This window comes from Macaca mulatta, chromosome 11, assembly GCF_049350105.2.
Source record: "Macaca mulatta isolate MMU2019108-1 chromosome 11, T2T-MMU8v2.0, whole genome shotgun sequence".
NCBI classification, from domain to species: domain Eukaryota; kingdom Metazoa; phylum Chordata; class Mammalia; order Primates; family Cercopithecidae; genus Macaca; species Macaca mulatta.
In genome coordinates, this window is record NC_133416.1 from 30,709,633 (window position 1) to 30,737,242 (window position 27,610).

At 36.5% G+C, this 27,610-nt stretch overlaps 1 protein-coding gene across 20 annotated transcripts in view; it reads left to right on the forward strand.

Moving 5' to 3' along the window:
- CCDC91 (coiled-coil domain containing 91) overlaps positions 1-27,610 on the forward strand; it is a 370,457-nt gene that overhangs the window by 149,960 nt on the left and 192,887 nt on the right. For 16 of the 20 annotated variants that reach the window (XM_077953174.1, XM_077953168.1, XM_077953177.1 and 13 more), the window contains one exon: positions 23,240-23,317. The exons of the other annotated variants lie outside the window; for them this stretch is intronic. In XM_077953174.1, coding sequence (XP_077809300.1) covers positions 23,240-23,317 — 78 coding nt within the window. The remainder of the gene's footprint in view (positions 1-23,239; positions 23,318-27,610) is intronic. 20 annotated transcript variants of the gene reach the window in all.

The window sequence follows — 27,610 nt, forward strand, 5'->3', positions numbered from 1 at the left end:
TGTTGATCTACTTAATACATGTAAAAAGAGTTTTAGTACTTGAAAGTTAGAAAAAAATATTACCTTTGAATTTGAATTTTTGAAAATTACACACTGCCTTGGACTAAAATATTTTTATCAGGTAGTTTTTGTTTTGTTTTTCTTAACTCTCTATTCCCATTTTTTGAACATTTTTCCTTTTGGGATTGCAATATTTCTTTTAAATTTCTATAGATGTTTTTTATGCTATGAGTATTGATTTAAACTCCATTATCTAAGTTCTGTTCTTTGGTGAATATTTTTCCTAATAGTTTAATGCATGATTAATAAATAATGAGCACCAGCTAACCAGATATTGTCAGGGGAGAAAGTTCTGAACCCAAGAGACAAAAAAAGTCCTGAATTTATAGTCTATATTTTAGTGGGGTATAGACATAGAGCAAATAGATGAATGTGTAGTTCGTCAGGTGATGATGGTGCTTTGAAGAAAAATGAGGAATAATAAGCAAGCTGGAAAATGGTAGGATATGGTCTTTTACATACGTTGGTAATGGAAGGCCTCTCTGGCAAGATTATATTTGAGTAGAGACTATTAGGAACTACAGGTATTGGCCTTATGGATCTTTTTTACTTTTTCTTATGTACTTATCACAGACTTTCCCCTAAACTCACCCCCGTAGTGTTTTTTTTTTTTAATGCTTTAAGTTCTAGGGTGCATGTGCACAATGTGCAGGTTTGTTACATATGTATACATGTGCCATGTTGGTGTGCTGCACCCATGGATCTTGAGTGTGTGTGTGGGTAGAGAAAACAGTGTGAATGCCCTGAGATAAGATTGTGCTTGATGTGCTTTCGGAAAGTACAAGAATGTTTGGGTGCTGGAAGGGGGGTAATCATGCAAATAATAGAGAGATACCAGGGGGCCAGCCTATATATAAGGCCTTGTAGGCCAAGGTAAGGATTTTGCATTTTACTCTTATTGACGTAGAAAGCTATTTTAAACAAGAGTGCTATGATTGTTGTGAGTTAAAAAAATCACTCCGACCTCTGTGGGGAAAATACACTGCATAGGGTGGGGAGAGACCAGTAGGATGCCATTGCCACGTTCTAGGGAAGAGAAGATGGATGGAGGTGGTAAAAAGTAGTTGTATTCTGGCATATTTCTTTTTTTCTTTTTCTTTTTCTTTTTTTTTTTGAGACAGACTCACACTCTGTCACCCAAGCTGGAGTGCAATGGCACAATCTTGGCTCACTGCAACCTCCGCCCCCTGCTTCAAGCAATTCTCCTGCCTCAGCCTCCTGAGTATCTGGGATTACAGGCATGCACCACCAGGCCTAGCTAATTTTTATCTTTTTAGTAGAGATGGGGTTTCGCCATGTTCGCCCGGCTGGTCTGGAACCCCGGACCTCAGGTGATTCACATGCCTCGGCTTCCCAAAGTTCTGGGATTACAGGCATGAGCCACTGCGCCCAGCTGGATTCTGGTATATATTTCAAAGGTGGAGCTGACAGGGATTTCTGTCAGACTAACATGAAGCATGAAGGAAAGAGAGTAGTTTAGGTCTTTGGTCTGAAGAGCCTGAAAAATTTTCCATTTACTGATGTAGGAAATCTGAGGGAAGAAAATGTCTGGGGAAGTGAGGGAATCAGTTCAGTTTGGGGAAGGTTAAATTTAAGAAGACTTTTAGTCATCCAGTTAGATAGTTGAATAGGCAGCTGGTACATGAACCTGGCGTTAGGGGTTTGGGGCTGGCGTATTTAAACATTTGGCTAAATGTGATCACCTTCAGAGTAAATGTAAATACTATCATCCCTCCTTATCTGTATCTGCAGATTTGATCAATTGTGGATCAAAAACACTTGGGAAAAAAATAAAACAATAAAAATAATATAGATAAATACAATATAACAAGTATTTACATTTTGTTAGTATAATAAATAATCTAGAGATGATATGATATAAAGTGTGCAGAAGGATATGAATAGATTATATGTAAATACTATGCCATTTTATGTAAGAGACTTGGACATCTACAGGTTTTGGTATTTGCCTGGGATCTGGAACCAATCCTGCATGGATACTGAGAGACAACTGTGGAGAAGTTTGAGCCCTGAGAGGCAGTGCCCAGCCACAGACTTGAGCCAGAATGCCCAGGTTTGAATCTCACCTCAACCAGCACCTGGGGCATGTTGTTTACTCGTAATGAACCTCAGTGTCCTTGTCTGTAAAACAAGGATAAACACAGTACTTATCTGTTAGAGTTATTGTGAGGATCAAATCACTGTATTAATATAGATATACACACATCTATATGTATATATATGCATATTACTGATAGCTATGTTTTGTATATAATAAGCTCTGTACCACTGGTTGCTAAATATTTTGACATTAAGACCCCTTTACACTCTCAATCATTATTGTGGATCACAAAGAGCTTATGTTTATTGATATTTACCATATTAGCATATAAAGCTGAGAAATTTAAAAAATGTTTAACTCATTTAAGAAACTATTGTAAACCTTTACATATTGGATAATATTTTGGGAAACACAGCCATATTTTCCAAAATAAAAACAAATTTAGTGAGAAGAAATGCATTATCATTTTGCAAATCTTTTTACTGTCTTCATGGAAGACAGCTGTATTCTCTTATATCCTTGTTTATTCAGTCTTTGGTGATATCATAGGTCATGCAACCTCTGGAAAACCCCAGTGTATATTCATGAGAGAATGAGAGTGAAAAAGATAATATCTCAGTAGTTTTATGAAAATAGCTTATGAACTCTCTAAAAGAGTTGCAGGAATACTCAGTTAAGTACATTTCTTTTGCTATTGTAACAGCCTTCATTCCTTGGCTCATGTCTCTTCCATCTTCAAAGCCAGAAATGGCTGTTTGAGTCTTTCTCATATTGCATCACTGAAAAGGGAAAGGTTCCCCTATCCCCCTTGCAGAGTGTGCGATGGGGGTGTGGCTCGCTGCTTTGGTGGCCCGCTGCTCAAACCTCTAAGGGAGCATACAGATGGGCAGGTTTTGGGGCTCCAACCCCACAGCAGTGTCTAGGGGTGAATGTTTACAGCTCCTGAGGCCCCAGTGGGTGTGAGTTATCATGTGCTCTTTTAGTTTAGCCATCCGTGGGCTACTTGTGTTAGTCAGCTTAATTAGCCCCCTTGCCTTATGGCAAGGAAAGAGGGCTTTTTGGATCCTGAAGTTCTTGCCTTTGTGTACTGGAAGAATTGGATCACATGTGGGCTTGGAGAATGAGTGCAAGGTTTTATTGAGTGAAGGTAGTTTTCAGCAGATGGGGTGGCCAGAAGGGAGATGGAGTGGGAAGGTGGTTTTTCCCTGGAGTCAGGTTGCTCAGTGGTGCAGGCTTTCTTCTGTCCACCCCAATCAAACCCCCGTGTCATTCTGCCAGTCGATGGTCTGCTGCCCTGCTGGCGTCTGTCAGTGTGCTTTTCCACTGGCGTCCTCTCAACGTCTAGCCACTGCATCTTCTGCTGATGTGTTCCTCTTGACATCCAGCTGCTTGTGTGTCTGCCTGCTAGGGTCTCAGGGTTTTTATAGGCATAGGATGGGGGCGTGGCAGACCAGGGTGGTCTTGTGAGATGCAGCATTTGGGTGTGAAGGCAGGAGTGCCTGTCCTCACCTAGGCCCATGGGCACGGGCCTGAAGGGTCGAGCCCTAGCCAAGGACCATGCCCTTCCCTTCCCAGCACTTTCCTAACCCCCTCCCTTATCATCACTTCGATACTAACTCCTCTGGCTCCCTGTTCCACATTTAAGGACTTTTATGATGACGTTAGATTCACTAGAATAATCCAGGATAATCTCCCTGTTTTAAAATCATCTGATTAGTAACATTGATTTCATTAACTACCTTAGTTCCTTTGCCATGTAACCTGATGTCTCCATAGGTTTCAGAAATTAGGATGTACTTATCTTTAGGATGCCATTATTCTGCCTATTACACTTAGGGTTCCTTGACCACACTTTGAAAACTATAGTTCTGTGTAGATGTTTCCTGCTATTTCATCATCATCATTATTTCTGAAATTTGAGGTATTCCTACATGTAGAGAGATGTGGTGAAACTAGTGAAAGGAGGCTGAGAATGAGTGGCTAGTGGGTTTGTCATCCAGGGCAAGAAAAGTCTAAAGACAACAATAGTCAACTGTGGCAAATGCTGCTGAAAGTTATCTAAAATCAGGACTGAGAAAAGACTGTTGTATAGGCGTATTAGGCAAAATACTGCCCTCTTAAGATGTACACCTCCTAAATTCCAGAATCCTTGAATATGTTGCATGGCAAAAGGTTCTTTAAAATAGGTGTAATTACGATTCCAGACCTCAAAGTAGAGAGATTCTCTTGGATTCTCCTGATGACCCCAGACAAATCACATCGTTCCTTAAAAATACTGAACCTTTTCTGGCTGTAGTGAGAGACACAGAGAAGCATGAGAAGAATTTGATGCCCTGCTGTTTCTGAGATGCAGAACCTGTGTGCAAAGAACTGAATTTTGTCAACAGTTCAAATTAAGAAACAAAAGAAGCCCTTCCGTAGAGCCTCCAGATAGAAAGGCAGTCAACCCTACCATCATCTTAATTTTAACCCAGTAAGACTTGTTGACTTCTTACTTATAGAACTATAAGATAATAAATGTGTGTTGTTTTAAGCCACCGAGTTTATAGTAATTTGTTATGACAGCAAAAGAAAACTAATATAATAGGCCATTTGTTATCTCAGTGGCCAGTTTTGGCATAATGGTGGGGATGAAAGTCTGTTGTAGTGAATTGAAGAGAATGAGAGGAAAGGAAATGGAATCATGATGAGTATAGAAAATTCTTCAGTGTATGAGGGGCAAGAGAAGATTTATTTTTTTGTTGAAAAATATTATAGCAAGCTTCTATCATGGGATTGATGCAGTTGAGTGGGAAAATTGATGACCAAGTGAAAGAGAGGCCTTGAGGGGTGAAGGTGGGGAGAGCAATACCCCTGAGTAGATGAGGGAATATAGGATCTAGTGGATAAGTATGCGGTGTTGTCTTTAGATGGAACACAGTTCTTACAGTAACAGCAGGGAAGACTACATATGTGGGTTCAGGTACATACAGACTAGTGGATGTAATAGGCACATGTGGAAAGGCGTTTCTGTTAGCTTCCATTTTATAAGAATGGAGTAAAGAGAGTTGAGGAGATATTGGAGGTTTGAGTGTGAGAAAAATGTGAAATAGGCTCAAGTGTATAGACAGACAGGATCACTAATACTGCATATCATGCCTGTTTATTTGACATAGCCAGATAACCTTAGGTATTCCTCTTAGGAGTCTGGCCTATCAAACTTAAGGCATTGAAGAGTAGAAAATGCATGTTTTGTGTAGTCAGGGATGTGTTTGGTGGGGATAGGGAGGTGGAGAGAGAGATTGAGAGATACTGAGAAAGGGAAGTAATAAAAGAAATATATTGAGAGAGACTGAAATAGATTGAGAGCAGGAGATATACACATATATAGACATATATCGTATATACATATATATTCAAATACATATACAACCCCTCTCTTAATATCCCTATCAATTTATCATATATAATAAATAGCATAATGTAATGTATACACATATGTTCATATGTGCATACACACATATTCATTCTCATAGCCATATATCATACTCATATGTATATGGAGGTGAGGACGAGAGAGTAGAAGGAGGAGTCTGAGGGAGAGAGTTTGAGAGGAATGATACTGAGCCATACATTCTCAGCTTTTCCTTACCAACCCAAGGATTCAGGTCACCTCACCTTTTATGTGTAGAGAGGGAGAGAGAAAGGGTGGGGTAAGAGGTCAAGAGAGTTGTTGAGTTTCCTTTTACACAGAAAAATGAGCTTAGGGAAAAGATTTCTCCAACAGTTCAATTTCTTTACCTGTACTTTCATTATTTATAAAATATGGAGGGGAGAGGAATGTGCCTTTTTCATCTTTATGGTCTTTTCTGGTTCTATAATTATGTAATTCTAAATTTATGTAACTGATTTGATAGCAAATTTTATACAGCAAATTCTTATGGAATATTTGTTTCTCATTTTATAAAACGACTTCTCTAGAAATATGTATCATCTTACCTTTTGGTACACTGGTAATTTTGTAGTCCTATCTAGGCTGATGCCTCTGTTTTTTTGACAGACAGTATGTATTATTCTAACATTAATTTTAGGAAAATTGACATTACTTTTCTAAGAGTGAGGTAATGGTTTTGCCGGCTTGCCAGCTACTTTTGCCAGGATAGGGGAAGAGAGAAAAATAGCATCTGAAAGATGTGATTCATATTTTATAAGTCAAAAATAATTTTTTGGTATCTTAAATTCATATCTAAAATAATTATTTTATACTTTGGAACCAATAGATATTTTAACAAAAGGAAAAAGAAACAGTACAGTGTGAAATTCTTGGAGCATACTTGTAATAAGAAGTCAAAGTTATACTAAAGAGGTAACATTTATGTAAGAATCCAATGTAGTCACTAGCGAACTTAAAAAAAATCTTACTTGGAGTTAATAAAACCACATACTAATCATTGCTTGACTAGTTTTATAAGGAAATAGTGAAATTTGGTGATTTTTTGCCAACAGATAATATTTGCCTATTTTTCCTTCTGTTTCCTTTTTATCATTATTGAACTCCAATGAATATGTATTAGAAAAAAACATCATCTTTGTGGTAAAATATAGAGTAGAAGAAATTTCCCTTTAGCATGGGCTCTCTTTCCATTTCTATGAATATTTTATTCTCTCATTTGAAAAAGATTTATTTCATATCTGTAATATACTTATCCATATTCACCGTCAAATTTTATCGGCATATATAGTCTTCATTCTGAGACAGAAAGTTATGATAAAATCTCTTTGAGTTATTATCCTCCCAGTTTTCATAAAAAAAAAAAGGAAGACTATGAGGAAAACTAATGTTTCCTGACTGGTTACTATGTACAAGGCACTGTGCTATCTACTTTGAATGCATTTTCACAATGACCCTGTGAGATTCTTACTCTCTTTGTTTTTGGCTAATTTTCATTGTGAGCTTGTATACATTTGATCTTAATTAACTGACTCCTTGGGACTTAAGAAGTGTTAATTGTGGTTGGTTCTGTTGAGAGCTGTGAATCTCAAGTGTCCTGGTGCCATGCTGGTTATACGTCCCAGGGTCTTTAGTGTAGTTGTCTATAACTAGTTACTGTAATTTGTTGCCACCCCAGTGCTTGTTTTTCTGATTGAAAACCATATAAAAACCTTTATCATTGAGACAGCCTTAACTTTTAGAAGTGTTTTCCCTATAAAAATCAGGTTACAGTTCGGTTTTGGGTTTTGGACTCTTGGAAATTTCCCTTCTTGTACGCCAAGTACTATTCTAAGCATTAAACTATGTTATGGTTTAGTTGTGTTTTTACTGGAGACACTTTTAAGTATACAATAGTGCTGGAGATGGAGTTTCTGGGCCTATATTTGTCTATTGTCTAGAAACTCTAACCATCCCTTCAGTGTGTAGTATTTAGTTATGGGAAATTTATTGAATTAGTTTTTTACTTTTTTATATTTACCGGTTTATTAAGAAGAATATTTTAGAAGATACAAATAAAATAGCTAGATGGAGAGATACATAGGGCAAGGTATGGGGAAAGGGCATGGAGCTTCCATGTGCTCCCTGGGATTGCCACCCTCCAGGAACCTTCATGTGTCCAGTTATCTGGAAGCTCTCCAAATCCTGTCCTCTTGGTTATTTATAGTGGCTTTATGAGGTAGGCATGATGATTAAACTGTTGGCCATTGGTGATCAACTTGACCTTCAACTTCTATCCTTTCCCTTGAGGTTGGGTGACGGGACTGAATGTCCCAACCCTCTAATCCTGCCTTGGTCTTTCTGGTGACCAGCCCTATCCTGAACCTATCAGACAAAAGACACATAAAAGACAGCACTTTGGAGACCCCAAGGATTTTAGGAGTTATGAGCCAGGAACTGGCAGTGAAAATCAGTATATATGTATATATCATAGTACCAGAGGCTGTCCTCTGGTTTTTGACCATGGATTCGTCACATCAAAAGAATATACATAATCATTAATAATTTGTTCAGTCCATCATATTGTTTGAGGGTCTCCCAGGGTGAGGCCACTCAGGTTTGCAGATTTCCTATCAATCTTTTTAGATTCCAGAAGCAGAAGGGGTCCTGACAAATGCACAGCTTTATTTACCCTTTCAGGGATCTGGGACAATTGAGCTAAGAGAAAGTATCATCTCTTGCTCTGAGACTCTTTAGAGTTGTTAATGTAATATTGAATTTCCTTCAGTTAATAACCCACTTATTCATTTCTTTACTCTTAGTCATTATTTCTTCTTCTGTCCATTAGTACTATCACCTTTGGAAGGGACATTAGAATTGCCACTATGTTGGTCTGGATTGCAGGGAGCAGGATAAGTTTACCAAGTACCTCTTCCTCAGTCCATTCCCATTCAGATTAGGTACAGTTACATAGGTACAGTACTAGTGAGCTATTTTTACCACCAGGCAATATACCTACATTCACTTTTAACCCCAATTTTGCTAGATGGGGGTGAAGATGCAGCCCACCCCCATTAGGCCCTTTAGAAATTGTGAAATGAGGTTTAAAAACATAGTGACAATTCCTTGCTTAGAAATCAACTGTGCTTTCAGCATTTGTAGTTGCAGCTCTGGTCCTAGGACCACTGTATCAGGTAGGGGAAAAAAGATATTTTTAAAAAGTGATTTGAGGAAGAAAGAAAAAATATAATTGTTATATCAGTGTATTTCTCCCTCGGCAAGAATTGCGTAGTATGCATCATCCCTTCTCACTCTTCCCCAGATCAGCCAGAAAAACAGAAATCTAGCGGGGACACTCCTTTAGTCCCGCTTATGTTGAGGGTGAGCACACAACTTGTGAAGGCATGTAAGCCAACCATTCATGCTTTTATTTCCCCATTTTAGACAACCAAGGTTTCAGCTGCCCATTCTATTTGTCTATCAGACTATTATATTACTCTAAGGAGGCTATCTCTGTGTCCATTGTTGGACATTATGGGCTGTACAGTGTGTTCCTTGGTGTGAAGAAATGATGGTCAACTATCCAAATTCATGTAATATCTTCTACTCTGGTGGAATACTGTCAGTTCCTGTCAAGACCCATGTGTAGCCCTCCAGGGCTGCCAGCATCAATCTCACTTGCCTGCTATGTTTAGGGCCACCAGGGAATTTGCTCCATAGCCATCAGCAGCCTCTGTCTCCCTTATTGACAAATAGAACAGTTCCTACTGGCATTATGTATCTGAGACTGTGCAAAAGGAACATGCCTAGATTCAGCCCATGTTGGCACTGCTGCAGTGCCCCCGTACCCACTCATGTCATAGACTCAGGTGGCCACCTCAAGGCAGCACCCAGGGATATCTATCTGCTTGTTGATTTCAGTCACCTTCCAAACATGGAACGGAGTTCTAATGAGCATTGACTTGTTCTGTTTTAATGCATCCCTCGAAATATTGATAGCACCATGTTCCACATGAACCTTGAATTATTTTTGATGTATTACTGTTTTGTTTTCTCTCTTCTTTCTGTAACAACTATTATTTGGTTGATAGATCTACAGAACTGCCTGTTTTATCGATTTTTCTTTCCTTTATTTTCTCTCTCCAATCTGTCTGATTTTCTTAACTATTTTTCTTTTCTTTTTACTTTTTAGTCAGGGTCTCACTCTGTCACCCAAGCTGGAGTACAGTGGTGTGATCTTGATTCACTGCAACCTCTGCCTCCCAGGCTCAAGCGATCCTCCCACTTCATCCTCCTGAGTAGCTGGGACTACAGTTGTGCGCCACCATGTCTGACTAATTTTTCTACTTTTCGTAGAGACAGAGTTTTGCTGTATTTCCCAGACTGGTCTCGAACTCCTGACCTCAAGCAGTCCACCCACCTTGACCTCCCAAAGTTCTGGGATTACAGGTGTTAGCCACCATGTCTGGCAATCTTATTTTTCAATTGATATTTTTATATGAATTATTATGTTTTGTATTTCCAAGAGCTTTATTTTTTGTTGTTCTTTGAGTCTTCTATTTTTATAGCATTTGGTTCTTGTTTTATGAGTGTCATATCGTCTCTTATTTCTTTAAGGATGTTAATATTATTTTTTATTCCTACACAGTGTTTCTTCTAACTGTGCTTTTTCCTTTTCTTTTATTGTCTGTTGATATTTGTCTTTCATTTAGAGGCTTTCTCTAAATGATTTGTTTTCCATAGGTATCTCTTATTTAGGAATAGGGCGCAGAAGGTTGTTTGGAAGCTCTATGCTGACAAATGGGGCATGATGTAGAGCAGGCTTGACGATAGGGTTATAGGACAAGGCTGTTTATTGTCAGCCCTCTCTCACTGTCAGTATTTTTTGAGCTGGGCTAGTTTTATGAGTGTGCAACCTCTGCATCTGCACAGGGCCCTATGCTTATAAGACCCCCATGCTTGGTTTAATCTATTATTGACATCTTTAATTTCTTAGTTTTTGGGTAAGGTTTCCACATTTTATTTTATACTGAGTCTCAAAAATTATTTAGCTGGTCTTTCTTGCTTGGTTTGATAACATTCTCTAGAGAAGGTCCATTTAGTCTCTGTCTGGTCAGGATAATCCAGGCTAAACAGGAAAGATTTCAGGGCCTTTATATTTACTGTCGAAACTTTCACTCCTTTTCTTGTTTACTGTGGTACTCCTGCCCTCATCTGTGCCTAGTGTTCCCAGTTTAGAGACCTTCTGTATTCCCCGCTTCAGAGAATAGACCCTCATTCCTCTACTACAATTGTGTAGTGTCAAGCTCTGCAGAGTGGTGGAAGTGATCTGGGGAGGACTACATCTTAAGCAAACTTTCAGGCAATCATCCTGTTCTTAGCATTCCTTTTACCTACCCTTCCAGAGTACTTTGCTGCTGTGAAATCCTGAGTATTTTGGGTTTTCTGCAGTATTACTGAATTATTTTTCACTTTTCACAGTGCTTCTTTAAGATTCAGGTTTTTTTTTTTCCATTTTGCTATTACAGTTAGCACACATGCATCTGCTTTTAGTCTTTTGTTTTCTCAACTTTGACTCTTTGCCTTTATACCTTTGTACTATTACAAGCAAAACAAAACAAAACAGAAAACCTACACTGTCTTTCAGATGTTTTAGTTGCATTTTAGGTGGCAGCAACAGTAGGTACCTATGAATAATCTGCCATTTCTTTTAAAGGTCTGGTATTATTGCTATTAATTATTATTATTAAGATCTATGTTAAATCGTTGATATCCTGTTTAGGAGAGGTGATTTAGACAAATAATTATTTTTAGACGATTAGACAAGTAATTATTTTTAACACTTAGGTAAGAAGTAATTTGAAAAAGCCTATGTCATAATCAGGAGAAATATCTTATTGTATTAATGTACTGGTGTCCCAGGCATACACTGGACAAAGTAAAAGTTGAGGTACGTGAGGTGTTTGGTGTGTGAAGGAAGAAGCTCATTCAAAGGACAGTGGAAAAGTACAGTTATTTGATTTCTAGGGCTGCTATAACAAATTACCACAAACTTGGTGGATTGAAATACAAGAAATCTATTCTCTCACAGTTCTGGGGATTAGAAGTTTGAAATTAATGTGTCGGCAGGGCCACACTCCCTCTGAAGGTTCTATGGGAAAATCTTTCCTGGTCTCCTCCAGTTTCTCATGGCACGTGACATTTCCTGGCTTCTGGCAGTATGACTGAGTCCAATTTCTGCTTCTGTCTTCTCATGGCCCTCTTCCCTGTGTCTCAAATCTCCCTCTCTTTTCTCTTAAAAGGGAATCAGTCATTGAATTTAGGGCACATTCATAAATCTTTACCTCATGGTAAATCTTTACCTTAATTATAATGCAAAGACCCTATTTCCGAATAAGATTACATTCATAGGTACCAAGGATTAGGACTTGGGCAAAACTTTTTAGGGGCACAATTCAATCTGTTACTGTGTTCTTCCTGGCCCCACAAAATTCCTGTCCTTCACTGTGCAAAATATATTGACAGAGTCCTAATATTCCCAGAAATCTCAACTCAGTACAACATCAGCTTTACATTCAAAATCTCATTTAAATAACATTAACTCAAAAGTCTCAGTGTCATCATCTGAATAATCTAAACCAGATGAAGGCGAGACTGAATGTGATCAAAGTTCTTTTATTAGTAGACCTGTGGAACTAGAAAACAAGTCATCTGCTTTCAGAATACAGTGGTGGTACAGGCATCAGATTCCCATCTGAAAGAGAAAATTGGAAGAAATAAAGAAATCACCAGTTCCAAACAAATTTAAAACACAGGAAGGAAAATTCATTAGGTTTCAAGGCCTAAGACTAATCCTCTATGGCTTGATGCTTTGCCTTCTAAGCCCACGACTACAGGTTGGTGAGTTTCTGGACTTGTGGCTCTAGTGTGATTATTGTCTGGGCCTGTGCTCCAGGTCAGTTGTCCTCTGTGCCCATGGCCCTGGCTTGGTTATGTTTTGTACTTGCAGTTCTGTTGCCGTCTGTGCCTGTGGCTCTGCTGGCCTTTGACTCCGTACCCATAGCTCAAGCTGTGCCTCTGGGCCCTGGGCTTTGCAACCGTAGATCTAACCTCAGGTTATTCCTCTTTTTTTTTTTTTTTTTTTTTTTTTGAAGATTAGCACATATTTATAGCTTTCTGGTCTAATCAGCCTACTTCCTTCCTGTAGAATCTCAGCAGTCTGACAGTCGTTCTTCATTTCATTTATTTCTCCTGCATCCTAGGCTTCATCCTAGGCTTGCTATATTTTTCTTAGTATACCATTTTCAAAAACCTTGTGAATCCTCTGAGTTAATGGGATTCATGCTGTTGGACAAATGAGTTCCCCACAGATCTTTTCTGGATAACCCTATACAAGTATGCCTTGGAGATACTGCAGAGTTTGGTTCCAGACCACTGCAGTAAAGCAAATGTTGCAGTAAGTGAGTCAGATGAATTTTTTGGTTTCTTAGAGTATATAAAAGTTATGTTTGTACTATACTGTAGATTATTGTGTGTAATACCATCCATGTCTAAAAAATGTACCTAAATTAAAATGCTTATTCCTAAAACATGCTTACAATCATCTGAGCTTTCAGTGAGTCATAATCCTTTTGCTAGTGAAGGATGTTGCCTCAGTGTTGAGAGCTGCTGTTAATAAGGGTGGTGATTGCTGAAGGTTGGTATGGCTGTTGCAGTTTCTTAAAATGAAACTGTAATGAAGTTTGCTGCATCTATTGACTCTTGCTTTCATGAAAGAGTCCTCTCTAACGTGCAGTGTTGTGTGACAGCATTTTACCCAAAATAAAACCTCTTTCAAAATTGGAGTCAGTTCTCTCAGTTCCTGCCACTGCTTTAGCACTTAAGTTTATGTAATAATATTCCAGATCCCTGGCAGCCATTTCAACAATGTTCACAGCATCTTCACCAGAAGTAGATTCCATCTCAAGAAACCACTCTCTTTGTTTGTTCCTAAGAAGCAGCTCCTTATCTGTTCAGGTGTTATGTGATTGCAGCAATTCAGTCACATCTTCAGGCTTTACTTACAACTCTAGTTTTCTTGCTATTTCTACCACATCTGTGGTGGAAAGGAATTTATTTATCATTTATTTATATTTTTTTAGCAGTAGTTCTCAACAATGGTCTTAAAATATTTGGTAAACCGTGCTGTAAGTAGATGTGCTCTCATCCAGGCTTTGTTCTTCCATTGATAGAACACAGGCAGAGCAACATAATGCTTAAGGGCCCTGGATTTTGTGGATGGTAAGTGAGCATTGGCTTCCACTTAAAGTCACCAACTGCATTAGCCCCTAACAAGAGTGTCAGCCTGTCCTTTCAAACTTTGAAGCCAGTCATTGACTTCTTCCCTCTGGCTGTGAAAGTCCTGCATGTCATCTTCCAAGAGAAGAATATTTTATCTACATTGCAGATCTGTTGTTTAGTGTTGCCACCTTCATCCATTATATCAGCTAGAACTTCTTGATAATTTGCTGCAGTTCTACATCAGCACTTGCTGCTTCACGTCACATTTTTATCTTATGGAGATGGCTTTTTTCCTTCAACATCATGAACCAATCTCTGATAACCTCAGGTTTGTCTTCTGCAGCTTCCTAACCTTTCTCAGATTTCACAGAATTGAAAAGAGTTATGGCCTTGTTCTGAATTAGGCTTTGGCTTACGGGGGAATGTTGCCGCTGGTTCAGTCTTCTCCCTAGACCACTAAAACTTTCTCCATATCAGCAATAAGGCTGTATCACTTTCTTATCATCTGTGTGTTCACTGGAGTAGCACTTCCAATTTCCTCCAAAACTTGTCCTTTGCGTTCATTCCCAACTTGGCTGTTGACCTGAGAGGCCTTGATTTTGGCTGCTCTACCTTTTCATATGCCTTCCTCACTAAGGTTAATCATTTCTAGCTTTTGATTTAAAGTGAGAACCATACGTCTCTCTCTGTCACTTGAACACTTAGCTGTTATTATAGGGTTATTAATTGGCCTGATTTCAATATTATTGTGTCTCAGGGAATAGAGAGGCTCTAGGAGATGGGGGTAGATGGGGAAATGGTTGGTTGTTCAGTCAAAACACAGACAACATTTATTAAGTTTGCCATCTGATATGGGCATAGTTTGTGGCACCTGAAAACAATAGTAACATCAAAGATAACTGATCACAGATCACTGTAGTGGGTGAACTGATAATGAAAAATTTTGAAATATTACAATTACAAATATTTGACACAGAGAACACAGAGTGAGCACACAACTTTTGGAAAAATCGTGCTGATTCATGAGGGGAACAACACACACTGGGGCCAGTTGGAAGGTGGAGAGTGGAGGAAGGAGAGGATCAGGAAAAACAACTAATGGGTACTAGGCTTAATACCTGTATGATGAAATCATCTGTAAAATAAACCCCCATGACCCAAGTTTTCTGTGTAACAAACCTTCACATGTAGTCCTGAACTTAAAAGCATTCAATTTGTAAAAAATGCAGTATCTGTGAAGCACGGTATAATGAAGTACAGTAAAATGAATTACATGCACTTAGTGGCTAAAAACAGCAGAAATTTATGTTATGGAGGTCAGAGTTTTAAAAATCAACATCTTGGCAGGTCGTACTGCCTCCAAATGATCTAGGGGGAATACTTTGTTACCTCTTCCAGCTTCTATTAGTGCCTGATATTCTTCAGCATATGGCAGAATAACTCCATCCTCTACTTCTTCCTTCACATGCCTTTCTACTCTACATCTCTGTCTCAAATCTCCCTCTCCTTTCTCTTATAAAAATACCAATTATTGGACTTTTGGCCCATCCTAAGTCCAGGATGATCTCATCTTATGATTCTTAACTAATTGTATCTACAGATAAACTATTTCCAAATAAGGTTATATGCATAGCTACCAGGTTTTAGGACTTGGACAAACCTTTTAGGGAGGTCATAATTCAACCCACTACAAGTACCACTTTTAACATATTTAAATATGTGAAGGCAAATATAATAATACTGTGAACAGAAAAACTCACTGTAGATAAATGACAAGAACATTAAAAAGTGATTTTTAGTATTCAGCCGTTTTCCTTTTGTTCATCAAATTTTAAAATGTATTGAGAAGCTGTGTTACTAGAATGTTCCTTTCTGCTTCTGGGGTTAAAATATAATCAAACTTTGGAGACCAGACTTAAAATGGGAAAAGTCACACAATATTTTAAGAATTCTAGAGTGTTTTAGATTCTTATTGACTGGGATGTTTGTAGATTTATTGTGTATATATAGGTTATAGACCCTTTCTTTAACATTTAGTGACTAGAAATTGTTTCTTGCTATAACCACAAAGTAGGGAGGATTTGTTGTAATTGTCCCATGCAAGTAGGCACAGCTGGTCTTAGGACTGCAAACTTTGTCTGCTCTTCCCTTCTCCCCCCGCCACTCCTTTTTTCCTCCTCTTTTCTCCCTCTTTCTCCTTCCCTCCCTGTACTTCCTTTCCTTGATATTTTCCTCTTTTCCTACATAGTTTTCTTCCTTCTTTCTCCCTTCTTTTTTTTTTTTTTTCTCCTGTGCTTGGCCTGAGTTAGTTTTGAGCATCTGCCTTTCAAGGCTTCATGCCTTTGAAGATCTTAACAAAGCTAAAAATAAATAATAATCTGAATCTGATGCCAATAAACTGAATCTGATGCAGAATGGAGTTTCTTTCTTCTTGGAGCACTTAATAAGGCGACACTGAAGTAGCAGTGGGAACAGAGCCAATCCAGTCAACAAATTAACCAGGATCTCAGCTGGGGTTTCTTCGCAAAAGACTACTTTTCTCAGGCTGTGCAGGATTTGGCCTTCATTCTTTAACAGAATGTGATTGGTAGAGGACATGTTGTGCTAATGGAGAATTCACAATGGCAACAATCATGGCACTGTTGTAAACATATCATCTTCTCTTATGAATTTCATTTGAGTAGTTGTTTTCATCTTCAGGATGATGAATTTAGTGTGACCTGTTTATTCATTCCACTTTTGCTCACCACCAATTTCTTTCCTTAGTGTTTTGCCTTAGACATGGATGTGAAAATATCATGTCTGGGGTTTGTAAATTAACATATAGGAAAATTGATTACTTCTGTGCATGTATGAGTAGATCGTGAGGTCCTTTGCATACCTTCTTCATTGTATCTGTTAGGAGAATTCCAGGAGAAGTTTGCTTTTTTACTCTTGTTTTTGATTGAGAGGATTCAGCAAAGCTGATGGCTTTGGATTCTGCATGCCATGAAATTCATGCCATGTGTTAAGGCAGCCATTATTGGGATAGGAACAGTGATTAAAATTAGTCTTTTGAGATTTTCGTTATCTTACTCTAGAGGGACAATCTTATTAAGGGCATCCATTTTAGTATTGGAGATAGAGTGCTATGGCAAAATTCTTTATTTCCATTTGTAATATTTATACTTTTAGACTGATTCTTATCATGTTTTATATTAGTCTAAATTATGGAATTAGTTTTTGAGACTGGGTTTGATTTTGAAGGGTCTGTCATGTGCTATTATTTGTTACTACCCGTATAGAGAGACTGAGAAATAAGACAGAATGGAGAAGTGGAGACTAAACATTTATTCTACGGGAAGGACTTCTGTTTCATAATGCGGTGTCATGCTCATGAAACCTACTTCCGTTGCAAGGATTATGGCTCGTTTAGGAAAAACAACCAGGCTTATTGCAGCTGTCAAGTGGTGTGGTTGATGAGAAATGAAGAGGTGTTGTTTTGTTGTTTTTCTTCTGTACTGATGGTATGCACATACGGTATAATCTTATCTTTTTTGCACTACTCTGGCATTTATAATTAGGCCATTTAGGTGTGTTGGATTTTTCAGATTTTGGGAGGGGTAATTTTGTACCATTTCTCATTCAGACTGTTTTCATGTATGGGTTGTATGTTATCCCACCATCTTTATTTTGATTTCTTGCCCCATAGATATCCTTTTGGAATATCTGGAGGTGTTTGTGTCTGCCTTCTCCAATATAGTTGATTAGTTGTTGTGAAAGGGATGTAATCTTGTGGCTTCCACAAAAGTGGTGGTGAAGCCTATATTGGAAAACCTTTCCAAATCAGATATTGTTTGCTAATAATGTTCTGGTAGGCTAATTGTAGACTGGCTCTTGACCAAATAATTTGGAAGGGGAGAGGCAGCTGCTTTCTGATAGATGGAATATAATGTGGTTAGTTGATCTTTGGAATTTCTTTATCTTTTTAAGATCACTGTAATAATTCATTCCAAACACATCAATTAAATGCTGACTTTTAACCATCCGTGTAGCAGAGGATCCTGTTGCTATGCATGAATTAATTTCTTAGAAGTATTAGTAGAAGTTCTATTTGGCTTGGTAATTACCAACAAAAATAGGATATGAGCTTTTTAAAAGAAAGTCTTGATTCAGATGTTCATATCGTGTGTTGCTGTCAATATACCAGTGATGGTCACCAAAAATATTTTTTGTTAATATTTCACTGTTTTGGAAAGCACCTTTATTTGTTGATTGTATGGTTCCTTGTTTACATGTGTATCTTTTAAAAAATTTCTTGAATACTCATCATGTCCAGGCATATTAAGAGTATGAGACTTAGGTATATTTAATCATTTTAGTTAAGAAGCAGTTGGAATAGGAGCAGTTATGGGTAGAGGAGGATTGGTTGGAATGTGCTTACATTTACCTTTGAAAAGCATGTTTAGATCAGTTTTGTCAGATGAAAACTTCTGGTTAGCAGTAATAAATTGATGAATGAATATTTCAAATTTTACATACCATGACTAGTTATATGTCTTTGCTTCACCACAATGTATGAAATATGATATGTGATTCTGTGTTTTATTGATTTATATGCAGAAAACATACCTGTTAATGAGGGAATGAGAATACATTCAAATAGCTTGATTTTGATAGGATATTTTCAAATAAGCAGCATTAGGGTGGCTATCAGGAGATCAGTTTAGGCTTTGCTGTGCCGTTATTGAACAATACCTGGCGCACAATCATTTTAGTGACTTTAAACAAAGTTTTTGACTTATCTGGGCTTCAGTATCTTCATTTACAAAATGAACATATTGGAATAGTTTACTTTGGAAGTCTCTTTTTGCTTAAAATTTCCGTAGTTTTATTTAAGGTGAGGAAATTTGCCTTTGTCATCCCTTTCTAGTCATGTTTTGGGGTTTGACATTGAAAGAAAGTTATCATTGTGGTTAAATTTGGCTTGACTCCTTTAAAGATGGGCTGTAAATATTTGGCTGTATATTCTTGAAATGAATTTTAGTATGACTACTTGGTTATTTCTCTGGACAGACTGTTGTGTCACATTGTGGTTGTATGATTGCCATTAGTAACTTTGAAGTAAGCAAAGGAAGGTTGATTGATTTGTTTGTAACATACTGTATTATAGGATAGTATTAAGAAAGTTGGAAGTTGGAAGTGTATCTTAGAAATAATTTATTCCATCTCCCTCATTTAACAGATAGAGAAACGTACCCAAAAAATGTTTTTTTAATTTATATGCTTAGCTTGTATCAGAAAAAGAACATTGGTTTTATTCTCATTCAATCATTCAGCAAACATCTATTTGAAACTGTCAGGGAGCCTCCTTTTGAAGACCAGGTTGTGAATAGTGTTATTAACATTTTTATTTTGATGTAAAATAGTTCTGTCTCTCTTTGATGAAGAAGGAAACACCTTTTGCTCTTCCCAAATATATTTGGCCTTCAAATCTTGACCATTCTATTTCTTGTTTATTCAGTGCTTATTGACTGAGCTGATAGTCTATATAATGCACCATTTAAGGTACATATATTCAGTGTCAAGTAAAATTTCACCCTCTCAAATTGAACTTACTATCAAACTGTGAAATCTTTGTGATGTCCTTTTTTCTTCACTTTAATAAGCGCCATAGTGTTGTGGAGTACTAGCACTACCTCTTCCAATATAGTTGGGGCATATAGGAATGAACAAATGTAAAACATAGTGATAGGTGCTATGAGAAAAATAAAGCGTGATTAGTGGATATTGATCAGTGGTGTACTCTTTTATATATGTGGTCAGGAAAAGTCTCTTTAGTAAGATAATTTTTGAGCATGATGTAGAGGAAGTGAACATTCAATATCTGGGGTAAATAGCATTTGAAGCACAGCAGCAAATAGCAAGTATAGCAAGTGTAATAGTCTTACACTTTTAATAGCACACCAATACTTCTTTTTTTTCTTTTTAAGATGGAGTCTTGCTCTGTTGCCCAGGCTGGAGTGCAGTGGCGCAATCCAATACTTCTTTTTTTTTCTTTTTAAGATGGAGTCTTGCTCTGTTGCGCAGGCTGGAGTGCAGTGGCGCAATCTTGGCTTACCATAACCTCTGCCTCCTGGGTTCAAGTGATTCTCCTTCCTCAGCCTTCCGAGTAGCTAGGACTACAGGCTCCCACCACCATGCCCGGCTAATTTTTGTATTTTTAGTAGAGATGGGGTCTCACTATGTTGGCCAGGCTGGTCTCGAACCCCTGACCTCGTGATCTGCCCGCCTCGGCCTCCCAAAGTGCTGAGATTATAGGTGTGAGCCACTGTGCCCAGCTGTACACCAATACTTTTTAATGACTAATGTCATTATTCAGAGCCATAGATATTGAATGATTATACTATAATTGAAATGATGTACATTTATTTTCAATTTGTAATTAATTAGGCCAAAGAACATATTCTTCTTTAGCTTCACTTATGGTATCTAGGTTAATTTGCTTTGCTTTAGGCTAATTAACTCTTAATTTTTAAAGATCTTTAAACTTTTTTGGTAGTCTCTTCAATTTTTAAATTAGTAATAGTTATTGTCAAGAGAGAAAGAAAATAATATTTAATCAGATAAGTTTAAAAAATGCTGGTTTTACTAAAGGTAAACAGATTACTTACGAGTTTGTCAGAGGTTTTTAATATGTGAATATATGTTGTTAATTTCCACAATTTGTTTGACCATGGTAGCCTATTTTATGTTAGCTTTTCTGTTTTATAAAGCACTCTCTGGATAACACTAGTGTATCTGACTGCATATATCCCCAGGGTAGGATGTATGCATCCCAAGAACTGCCTAGGATGATCCACTAGGTTATAAACATAAAATGGCAGAATATTTATTTCTATTTAATTTTAAAAATCTTGAGCAATGAAAATAAAAGCTGTGCTAATATTTAGTAAATGGGTTGGCGCTTTTGCCTTACCTAGTTCCTTACATGAAACAGTAATATACTATTTGTGAATTATAACTTGACATGAATGGGAGTTCCGAAGTGATGAGTTTTAGTGATATCCTCATTTGTTTGCTTGTTTATAGTGTAGTGTAGTACAAGAATTTTCTTAAACAGGTAAATGTATTTAGTTATTATTACCTAGTTTTAACTAAAATAGCTCCCACAACAATGGGAAACTATCTTAAAATAGATTGTTGCCATGAAACATGTATTTATAATCATACTAATAAAAATCTGTGTTTATGACAATTGCTGTTGATTCTTTATGATTAGGTAGTTGAGCAAATTGTGATTTAGCTGTAATATGACAAGATAAAGGGCTTACCAGAAAAAAGAATTAGATGTTGATAATGAAATGTGACCTGTTTAATCAGTAAGGTATAATAAATAAGGGGAATTGATGAAAAAGGAAGTGGTAGCAGTAAATGGACAAGAACTATCAGCATTCTCTTTTTTCCTAAATATAGTTGCAGCTTAATTTTCTCTCAGAGCTCTTTCAAGTGAGAGTGAGTTGTTCTTTGCAGTCATTCACGGAGGGTCACAGGCTGGCAGAGGCAGTGCCAGTTGCATCACGTGTCTTCTGCTGTCATCTTAGGCAGTGACACCCTGCAAGTCAATGTCAGAAGGGGAGTGTGTGAAAGATTGTATAGGAGGTTTATGTGGTTCCTCACTCCAACCAACCTGGCATTAGTATAATAAATCCCACTTGATTGAGATGTATTCTTTATGTCAGTAGGTTTAATTTGCTGTTATTTTCTTTAGGATTTCAGTCTTTGTATTTATAAAAGAGATTTAACTCATAATTTTCTTCTAAACAACTTTGCAGATTTTAGTATAAAGGGCATATTTTCCAAATAAAATATGGTAGGGAGTATTCCTTCTTTTCACATTCTCTGGAAGAGTTTGTGGAAGATATCTGTTAATTTTTTCTTAAATGTTTCTTAAGATTCACCTATGAAGCTTTGCGTGTATAGAGATTCCATGTGTCTGGAGAATTTTTTGTGTATGTGATTGTTTTTTTAGTTAATACAGGCACAGTTTCTTTAACACATATAGTACTATTCAAATTTTGTAATTCTTGTTTTAGTTTTGGTAAATTGTGTTTTTTGTTTTGTAGTTTTAAAATTTTATGTAAAATTTTATATTTATTGATGTATTTTGTAATATCTTCTCATTTTTTGAAATATTTATAGATTATATAATGTCCTGCATTTGTGCCTGATGTTGGAAGTTTTGTGGATTTTTTCACTTCATTATTTATTATCTTACTACTTATTTCACTTTTTTCTTGTCTTTTTTCTCTTTTTGCTTTCTTTGACTTACTCTGTCCTATTTTAAAAGATTCTTAAAAATATTTTCCATCATACTATTCTTTTTGCTGTAGTCTTTATTTATTTTATTTTATTTTTTTTCCCACTATCTTTTAGTTTCCTAATTCTGTTTCCGACTCTCTTTCATCTGATTATGTCATCTATTGAGTTATTAATAGTACATATTTCTCAGGTCTAGAATTTCTATTTTATGAATTCCAGTTCTCTGGTGAAAGTCTCTGTCCTCTCTGTTTTCTCCATTTCCCTTCTGTTTTTCGGATGTATTAAGAAATCTTACATACATTTTAAAGACTCTGTAATAACTAGCATCGAAACCACCTGTGGCCCCATCTCTGGACCTATTTCTTTTGTCTTACCTGTTTTCTGTGTGTGTGGGTGTAGGTGTGGGTGTGTGTTCCATTTTAGTTTTGTCGTTCTTATTTCTGATAATTTTGTTTCGGAAGCTGGGCATCATATTTGAAAACCTGGAAAGACTGTAGGATGTTAACAGTGTCCAAAGAGACTTCATCCTCTCCTGTCCTAGGTAGGTAGAATTGGGGGCTAATCATCTTATTCCAGTGGTTCTCAAACTTTGGGATGTATTAAAAATACAGAGGCCAAGGCTTGTTGCGGTGACGCAGGGTCTCCCATCTCTCGATCCAGGTCAAGAATTGCCAGATACCCCAAGGGAAAGCACCTTTGCCTTGTGTTATCTCGCCTGTCAACATGGTTTTCCTTTTTCTGTTATTTCCCTTTAATTTCTCATTGCCTCAGTGTTCCCCAATGCTTTTAAGCAAAGCTTGTGTGTGTGTGTGTGTATATATATGTATATGTGTGTATATATATATCAATAAAATATTATATATTACATCTATAATATATAAATATATAATACATAATATAGATATCTATATTATATATAATATAATATATATTATATATAAATATATATTTTATATATATAAAGATGTATTTTATATATATACACTTTTTTTTTCTGTTTCCAGCTGTAGCATTGATGTGCTACAAACCACTGAATCATGCATGGAAGCAGCAAAAGTCTATGGTTTTATTATTTTGAAAACAAAACAGACGAAAAACTCATGGTTTTAGTTTCCTTTTTCTTTCAGGAAAAACATAAACAAGAATTGGAAGACATGAGGAAAGCTGGTCACGAAGCCCTCAGCATTATTGTGGATGAATATAAGGTAGAAGTTTGAGAGTGTTGTTTACTTTTTTAAACCTTGGATAACTTTAGTAAAAAATGTACACATGTAGGTATGTGCAAACATATGCAAATTATATGTGTAGTCTTATTTTGCTACAGAATTTCTTTCCATTCAGCAATAAATATCCATTGAAAGCATACTTGGTGGATTACAAAGGTTAAATTAGACACTGTTCTAGATTTGAGAAAGTTTGAGAATATTTGAGAATATAATATCAGCAGGTGAGGAAATTTAAGTACAAAATAATATAGAATTAATTGCTAGATTATCTTTTTTGTCTCTGCTGTGGTTCCTCTGACAGCAAAAATATTAAGGCATGAAATATATCAGAAAAAATATTATTATACCTTTTTGCTTTTCTTAAATCGATTTAGGTACACTTTAGCAATAACAAATTATAATGTCAATATCACAGATATACAGTAAAACATTAATATTTAAAATTATTTTAAAAATTATTCAATTCTGTGCTTGCATAAGCTGAATTATTTAAAGCATATTGAGCATTTAATGTCAAATTTTTATTTCCCTTTAAGCTTCATGTTAGATCATTTTTCTTTTACAAGTAATGAAGGAATGAATACATTTTTATTGAAATAAAATACAATTATCCCCAGAAGTAACCAGTATTGGCAGTTCCATTGTACATTCTTCTAAGAGATTCTCCATCTACTTGTATATACTTATATGCTCATAACATGCTATATAGTTTTCAATTGATTTAAAAAATGTTATCTTACTAAATTTACTCTTTCTTGCTGTATTTACTCACTGACTTGGAGACATTTTCATGTCAGTATATATAAGCTTTTCCTATTTTTGTTACTCTTCTATAGTTTTCACAGTATTAAATATACCATAATTTGTTTAACCATACATGTTTAGATAGGCATTTTGTTTTTCATTGTTCATTATAATAATAAATATAAAAAATTTTCCCTATTACAGTTAGAATATAGAAATTTTTGTGTTGTTGATTAAACTTCCTCACTAGACTTGTTAGAAGTTAATGTCATTTTAGTTGATAATTTAGTATCAAAAGCTTCCTTAAGAAATCATTTGGGCCGGGCGCGGTGGCTCAAGCCTGTAATCCCAGCACTTTGGGAGGCCGAGGCGGGTGGATCACGAGGTCAGGATATCGAGACCATCCTGGCTAAAACGGTGAAACCCCGTCTCTACTAAAAATACAAAAAATTAGCCGGGCATGGTGGCGGGCGCCTATAGTCCCAGCTACTCAGGAGCCTGAGGCAGGAGAACGGTGTGAACCCGGGAGGCGGAGCTTGCAGTGAGCCGAGATTGTGCCACTACACTCTAGCCTGTGCGACAGAGCAAGACTCCATCTCAAAAAAAAAAAAAAAAAAGAGAGAAATTATTTGAATAAAAGTAGGAAAATAAATAGATCCAGAATTAAGTGAAAAGTGTCTTTTTTTTTTTTTTCCCCCACACGTAGGGTATTAAAATAGTCTACTAGATATGTCTTAGGACATGAAAGGCCATTTTTGTGACCATACCTAATATAGTAGTTGATGCTTGTTGTTAAAAAGGTCATTAAAAAGTGTCTGATTTTGGTGGAGCATGGTGGTTCACACCTGTAATTTCAACACTTTGGGAGGCCAAGGGGGGCAGATCACCTGAGGTCAGGGGGTCCAGACCAGCCTGGCCAACATGGTGAAACCCCGTTTCTATTAAAAATATAAAAATTAGCTGGGCATGGTGGTGCACACCTGTAATCCCAGCTACTCAGGAGGCTGAGGCAGAAGAATTGCTTGGATCCTGGAGGCGGAGTTTGCAGTGAGCCGAGATTGTGCCACTGCACTCCTGCCTGGGTGACAGAGTGAGACTCCGTCTCAAAAAAAAAAAAAAAAAAAAAAGTCTGATTTTTATAGCAATGATAATTGGCCCTTTTATAATGTTTTTAATATTTATTAGTATAAACCAGTTTTACAGTTATTGAGTTGAGGAAAAGTCCTATATTATTATAGTATTGATTTTGACAACTTATTTTATCCCTAACGCTGAGGGTGGGAAGAATTAAAATACAATTGGCCTAATATATTTGCAGATTCCATAACCATGGATGAGAAATATTTGGGGAAGAAAAGCAATAAAAATAATAGTACAACAGTAAAAAGTGACACAAATTACTTGCTATGTAAAAAAATAGAAGCATATGGTAAAATAATTATCACATGAACTTCTTATGCTTGAATCTAGAATCGGTAAAAAAAATCATTCCACTTCTTGTTCTTAATGTGCCACAAATCATCAACACGTTATGATTTTTTTCTATATGAATTATTTTCCCTTTTTCCATACTATTATGAAAGCCGATTCTCAGCATATTTTAGAACACCTTGGTTGTGAAATTTTACATGACAGCCAATGTATCTGATAATATTTCTCCTCAGAGTACTATAATATTATTGTATGAGATCGATGGGGAGTTCAACAAGTCATATGATTAATCAATATGCAGTGAATTTTCACTGATTTAAAAGTATTTATATCCTTTGACTATATCCTTTGACTGAGCTATGAAATAAAAAATTAAATATAACTTTGTAGGCAATTTGATTGAATTCCTAATCCATTTAACAAGTCATCTAAACATCTGAATATTTTACATTTCTCTTTAACTAATTGCTAAGTAATGACACTGTACAAATATGTAAAATGGGTAGCTCTTAACCAAGTTTCTTCAAAATGGCATTTGTAAATACTAGAATAGTTATCACTTATGATTTTATCCTCCTTAGTTGCCAGTATTGAAATTTATACCAATAATTATGTTTGCAGCAAAGAAAATATTGTGGCATTAGAACCAAAACAGTGGTTTAAAACATCAAATACCAACCTGTTTAGAAAAACAGCTAAGCACACTCACAATAACAAGACAATTTTTCATTAATATTTTGAAAGCCATATTTTACTGTAGTGTATAAAATTTGATAGATGATTCATTAATTAGGTATTTCAAAAGGAAACCAAAATATCTCTAGTTACTATTGTTAATAAAAGTTGTATGAACATTCTCTTTGCATTTATTCATTTCTTAATTCAGCAAAGATTATTGATTATCTTCTTTATGCCAGGGATTATTGTAAATACAGTAGTGAGCAAAATATTCAAATCCTTGTTTCAGTGGGATATAATTCCATGTCTACATTCCATGACTACATATGATATTTAGGAAGGAAGGAACTTAAAGTCATAGCATTCCTTGACATTTCAGTTTTCAGGGCTTCACACTTTTACCTCTCCCTCCCCTATAAATGTTTACTCAAATATGCAACTGGAATAGAAAAATTTGCTACTGTCTCACCGCCAGTCCTGGCTCCTGGGGATCTTACATCCTTCTAGTTATCATGGACTAGATATAATCAATCACTTTTTTCCTGTCCAAGTTGAGCTGAAATATTGTTGAGGAGTTTGAAAAAATATTCCTTAGAGAAGTGGAAAATACCAAGTAAAGTAAAACCAAAATGGCAAAAGCCTAAAATGTAATGCATAGTAAGATAACTTATCTTTGTATAAACTTCTGCTTCCAGAAATATGAAGACATAACTTTCGATATTTTTCCTATTTACTACAGATTAAAAAAAAACCTGGATGTTTTATATAAAAATATAGTCCCTGAAATAAGTCCCTGAAAGTAAGACAGAAACAGGCAGACTAGCTAGGAACTATGAGACCCAAGTAACTACATGGTAGTGGGTTCCCTGGATTTTCTTTTTACCCTTTTTGTCCCACCAAAGTACTGGAGAAGTGAGTAACCCAGAAATACCAATGGGCACATAAAAACAAACCTCAAGAAAAACCTACTCTCTCTAACCAAAATCCTCCACCTAGTAAGACAGAAAAGTATTAGATAATAGCCATTTTACTTCCACCAAACACCATAGGAAAAAATGGCAGTGAAAGCTTGTTAGAGCAAGAACTTAGATTTTCACTCTTATCAGGTTATAAATGAGGAATTGTATCTCCTCCCTGGGGTTGTGTTAAAGAAGGTGGAGCAGGGAACTAGGACTTTAATTCATCCTGGGCAGTAAACCCCCTTCCTGCAAGTGTCAGGATAGGCCATCTAGGAAACTAGACTTCTACCCTAAGCTGGTATTGATGAGGTATTCCTCCCTTACTGTGTTGGGAAGATATCAAGGGATATCTAATGGGAATCAAGCCTGTCATTACTGCTTGGTAGTAATGAGGCCACTCCTCTGTGGTTTCAGTGGATGGTTTGTGGGGAACAAGAATATGGCACCCTTACTCCTCATA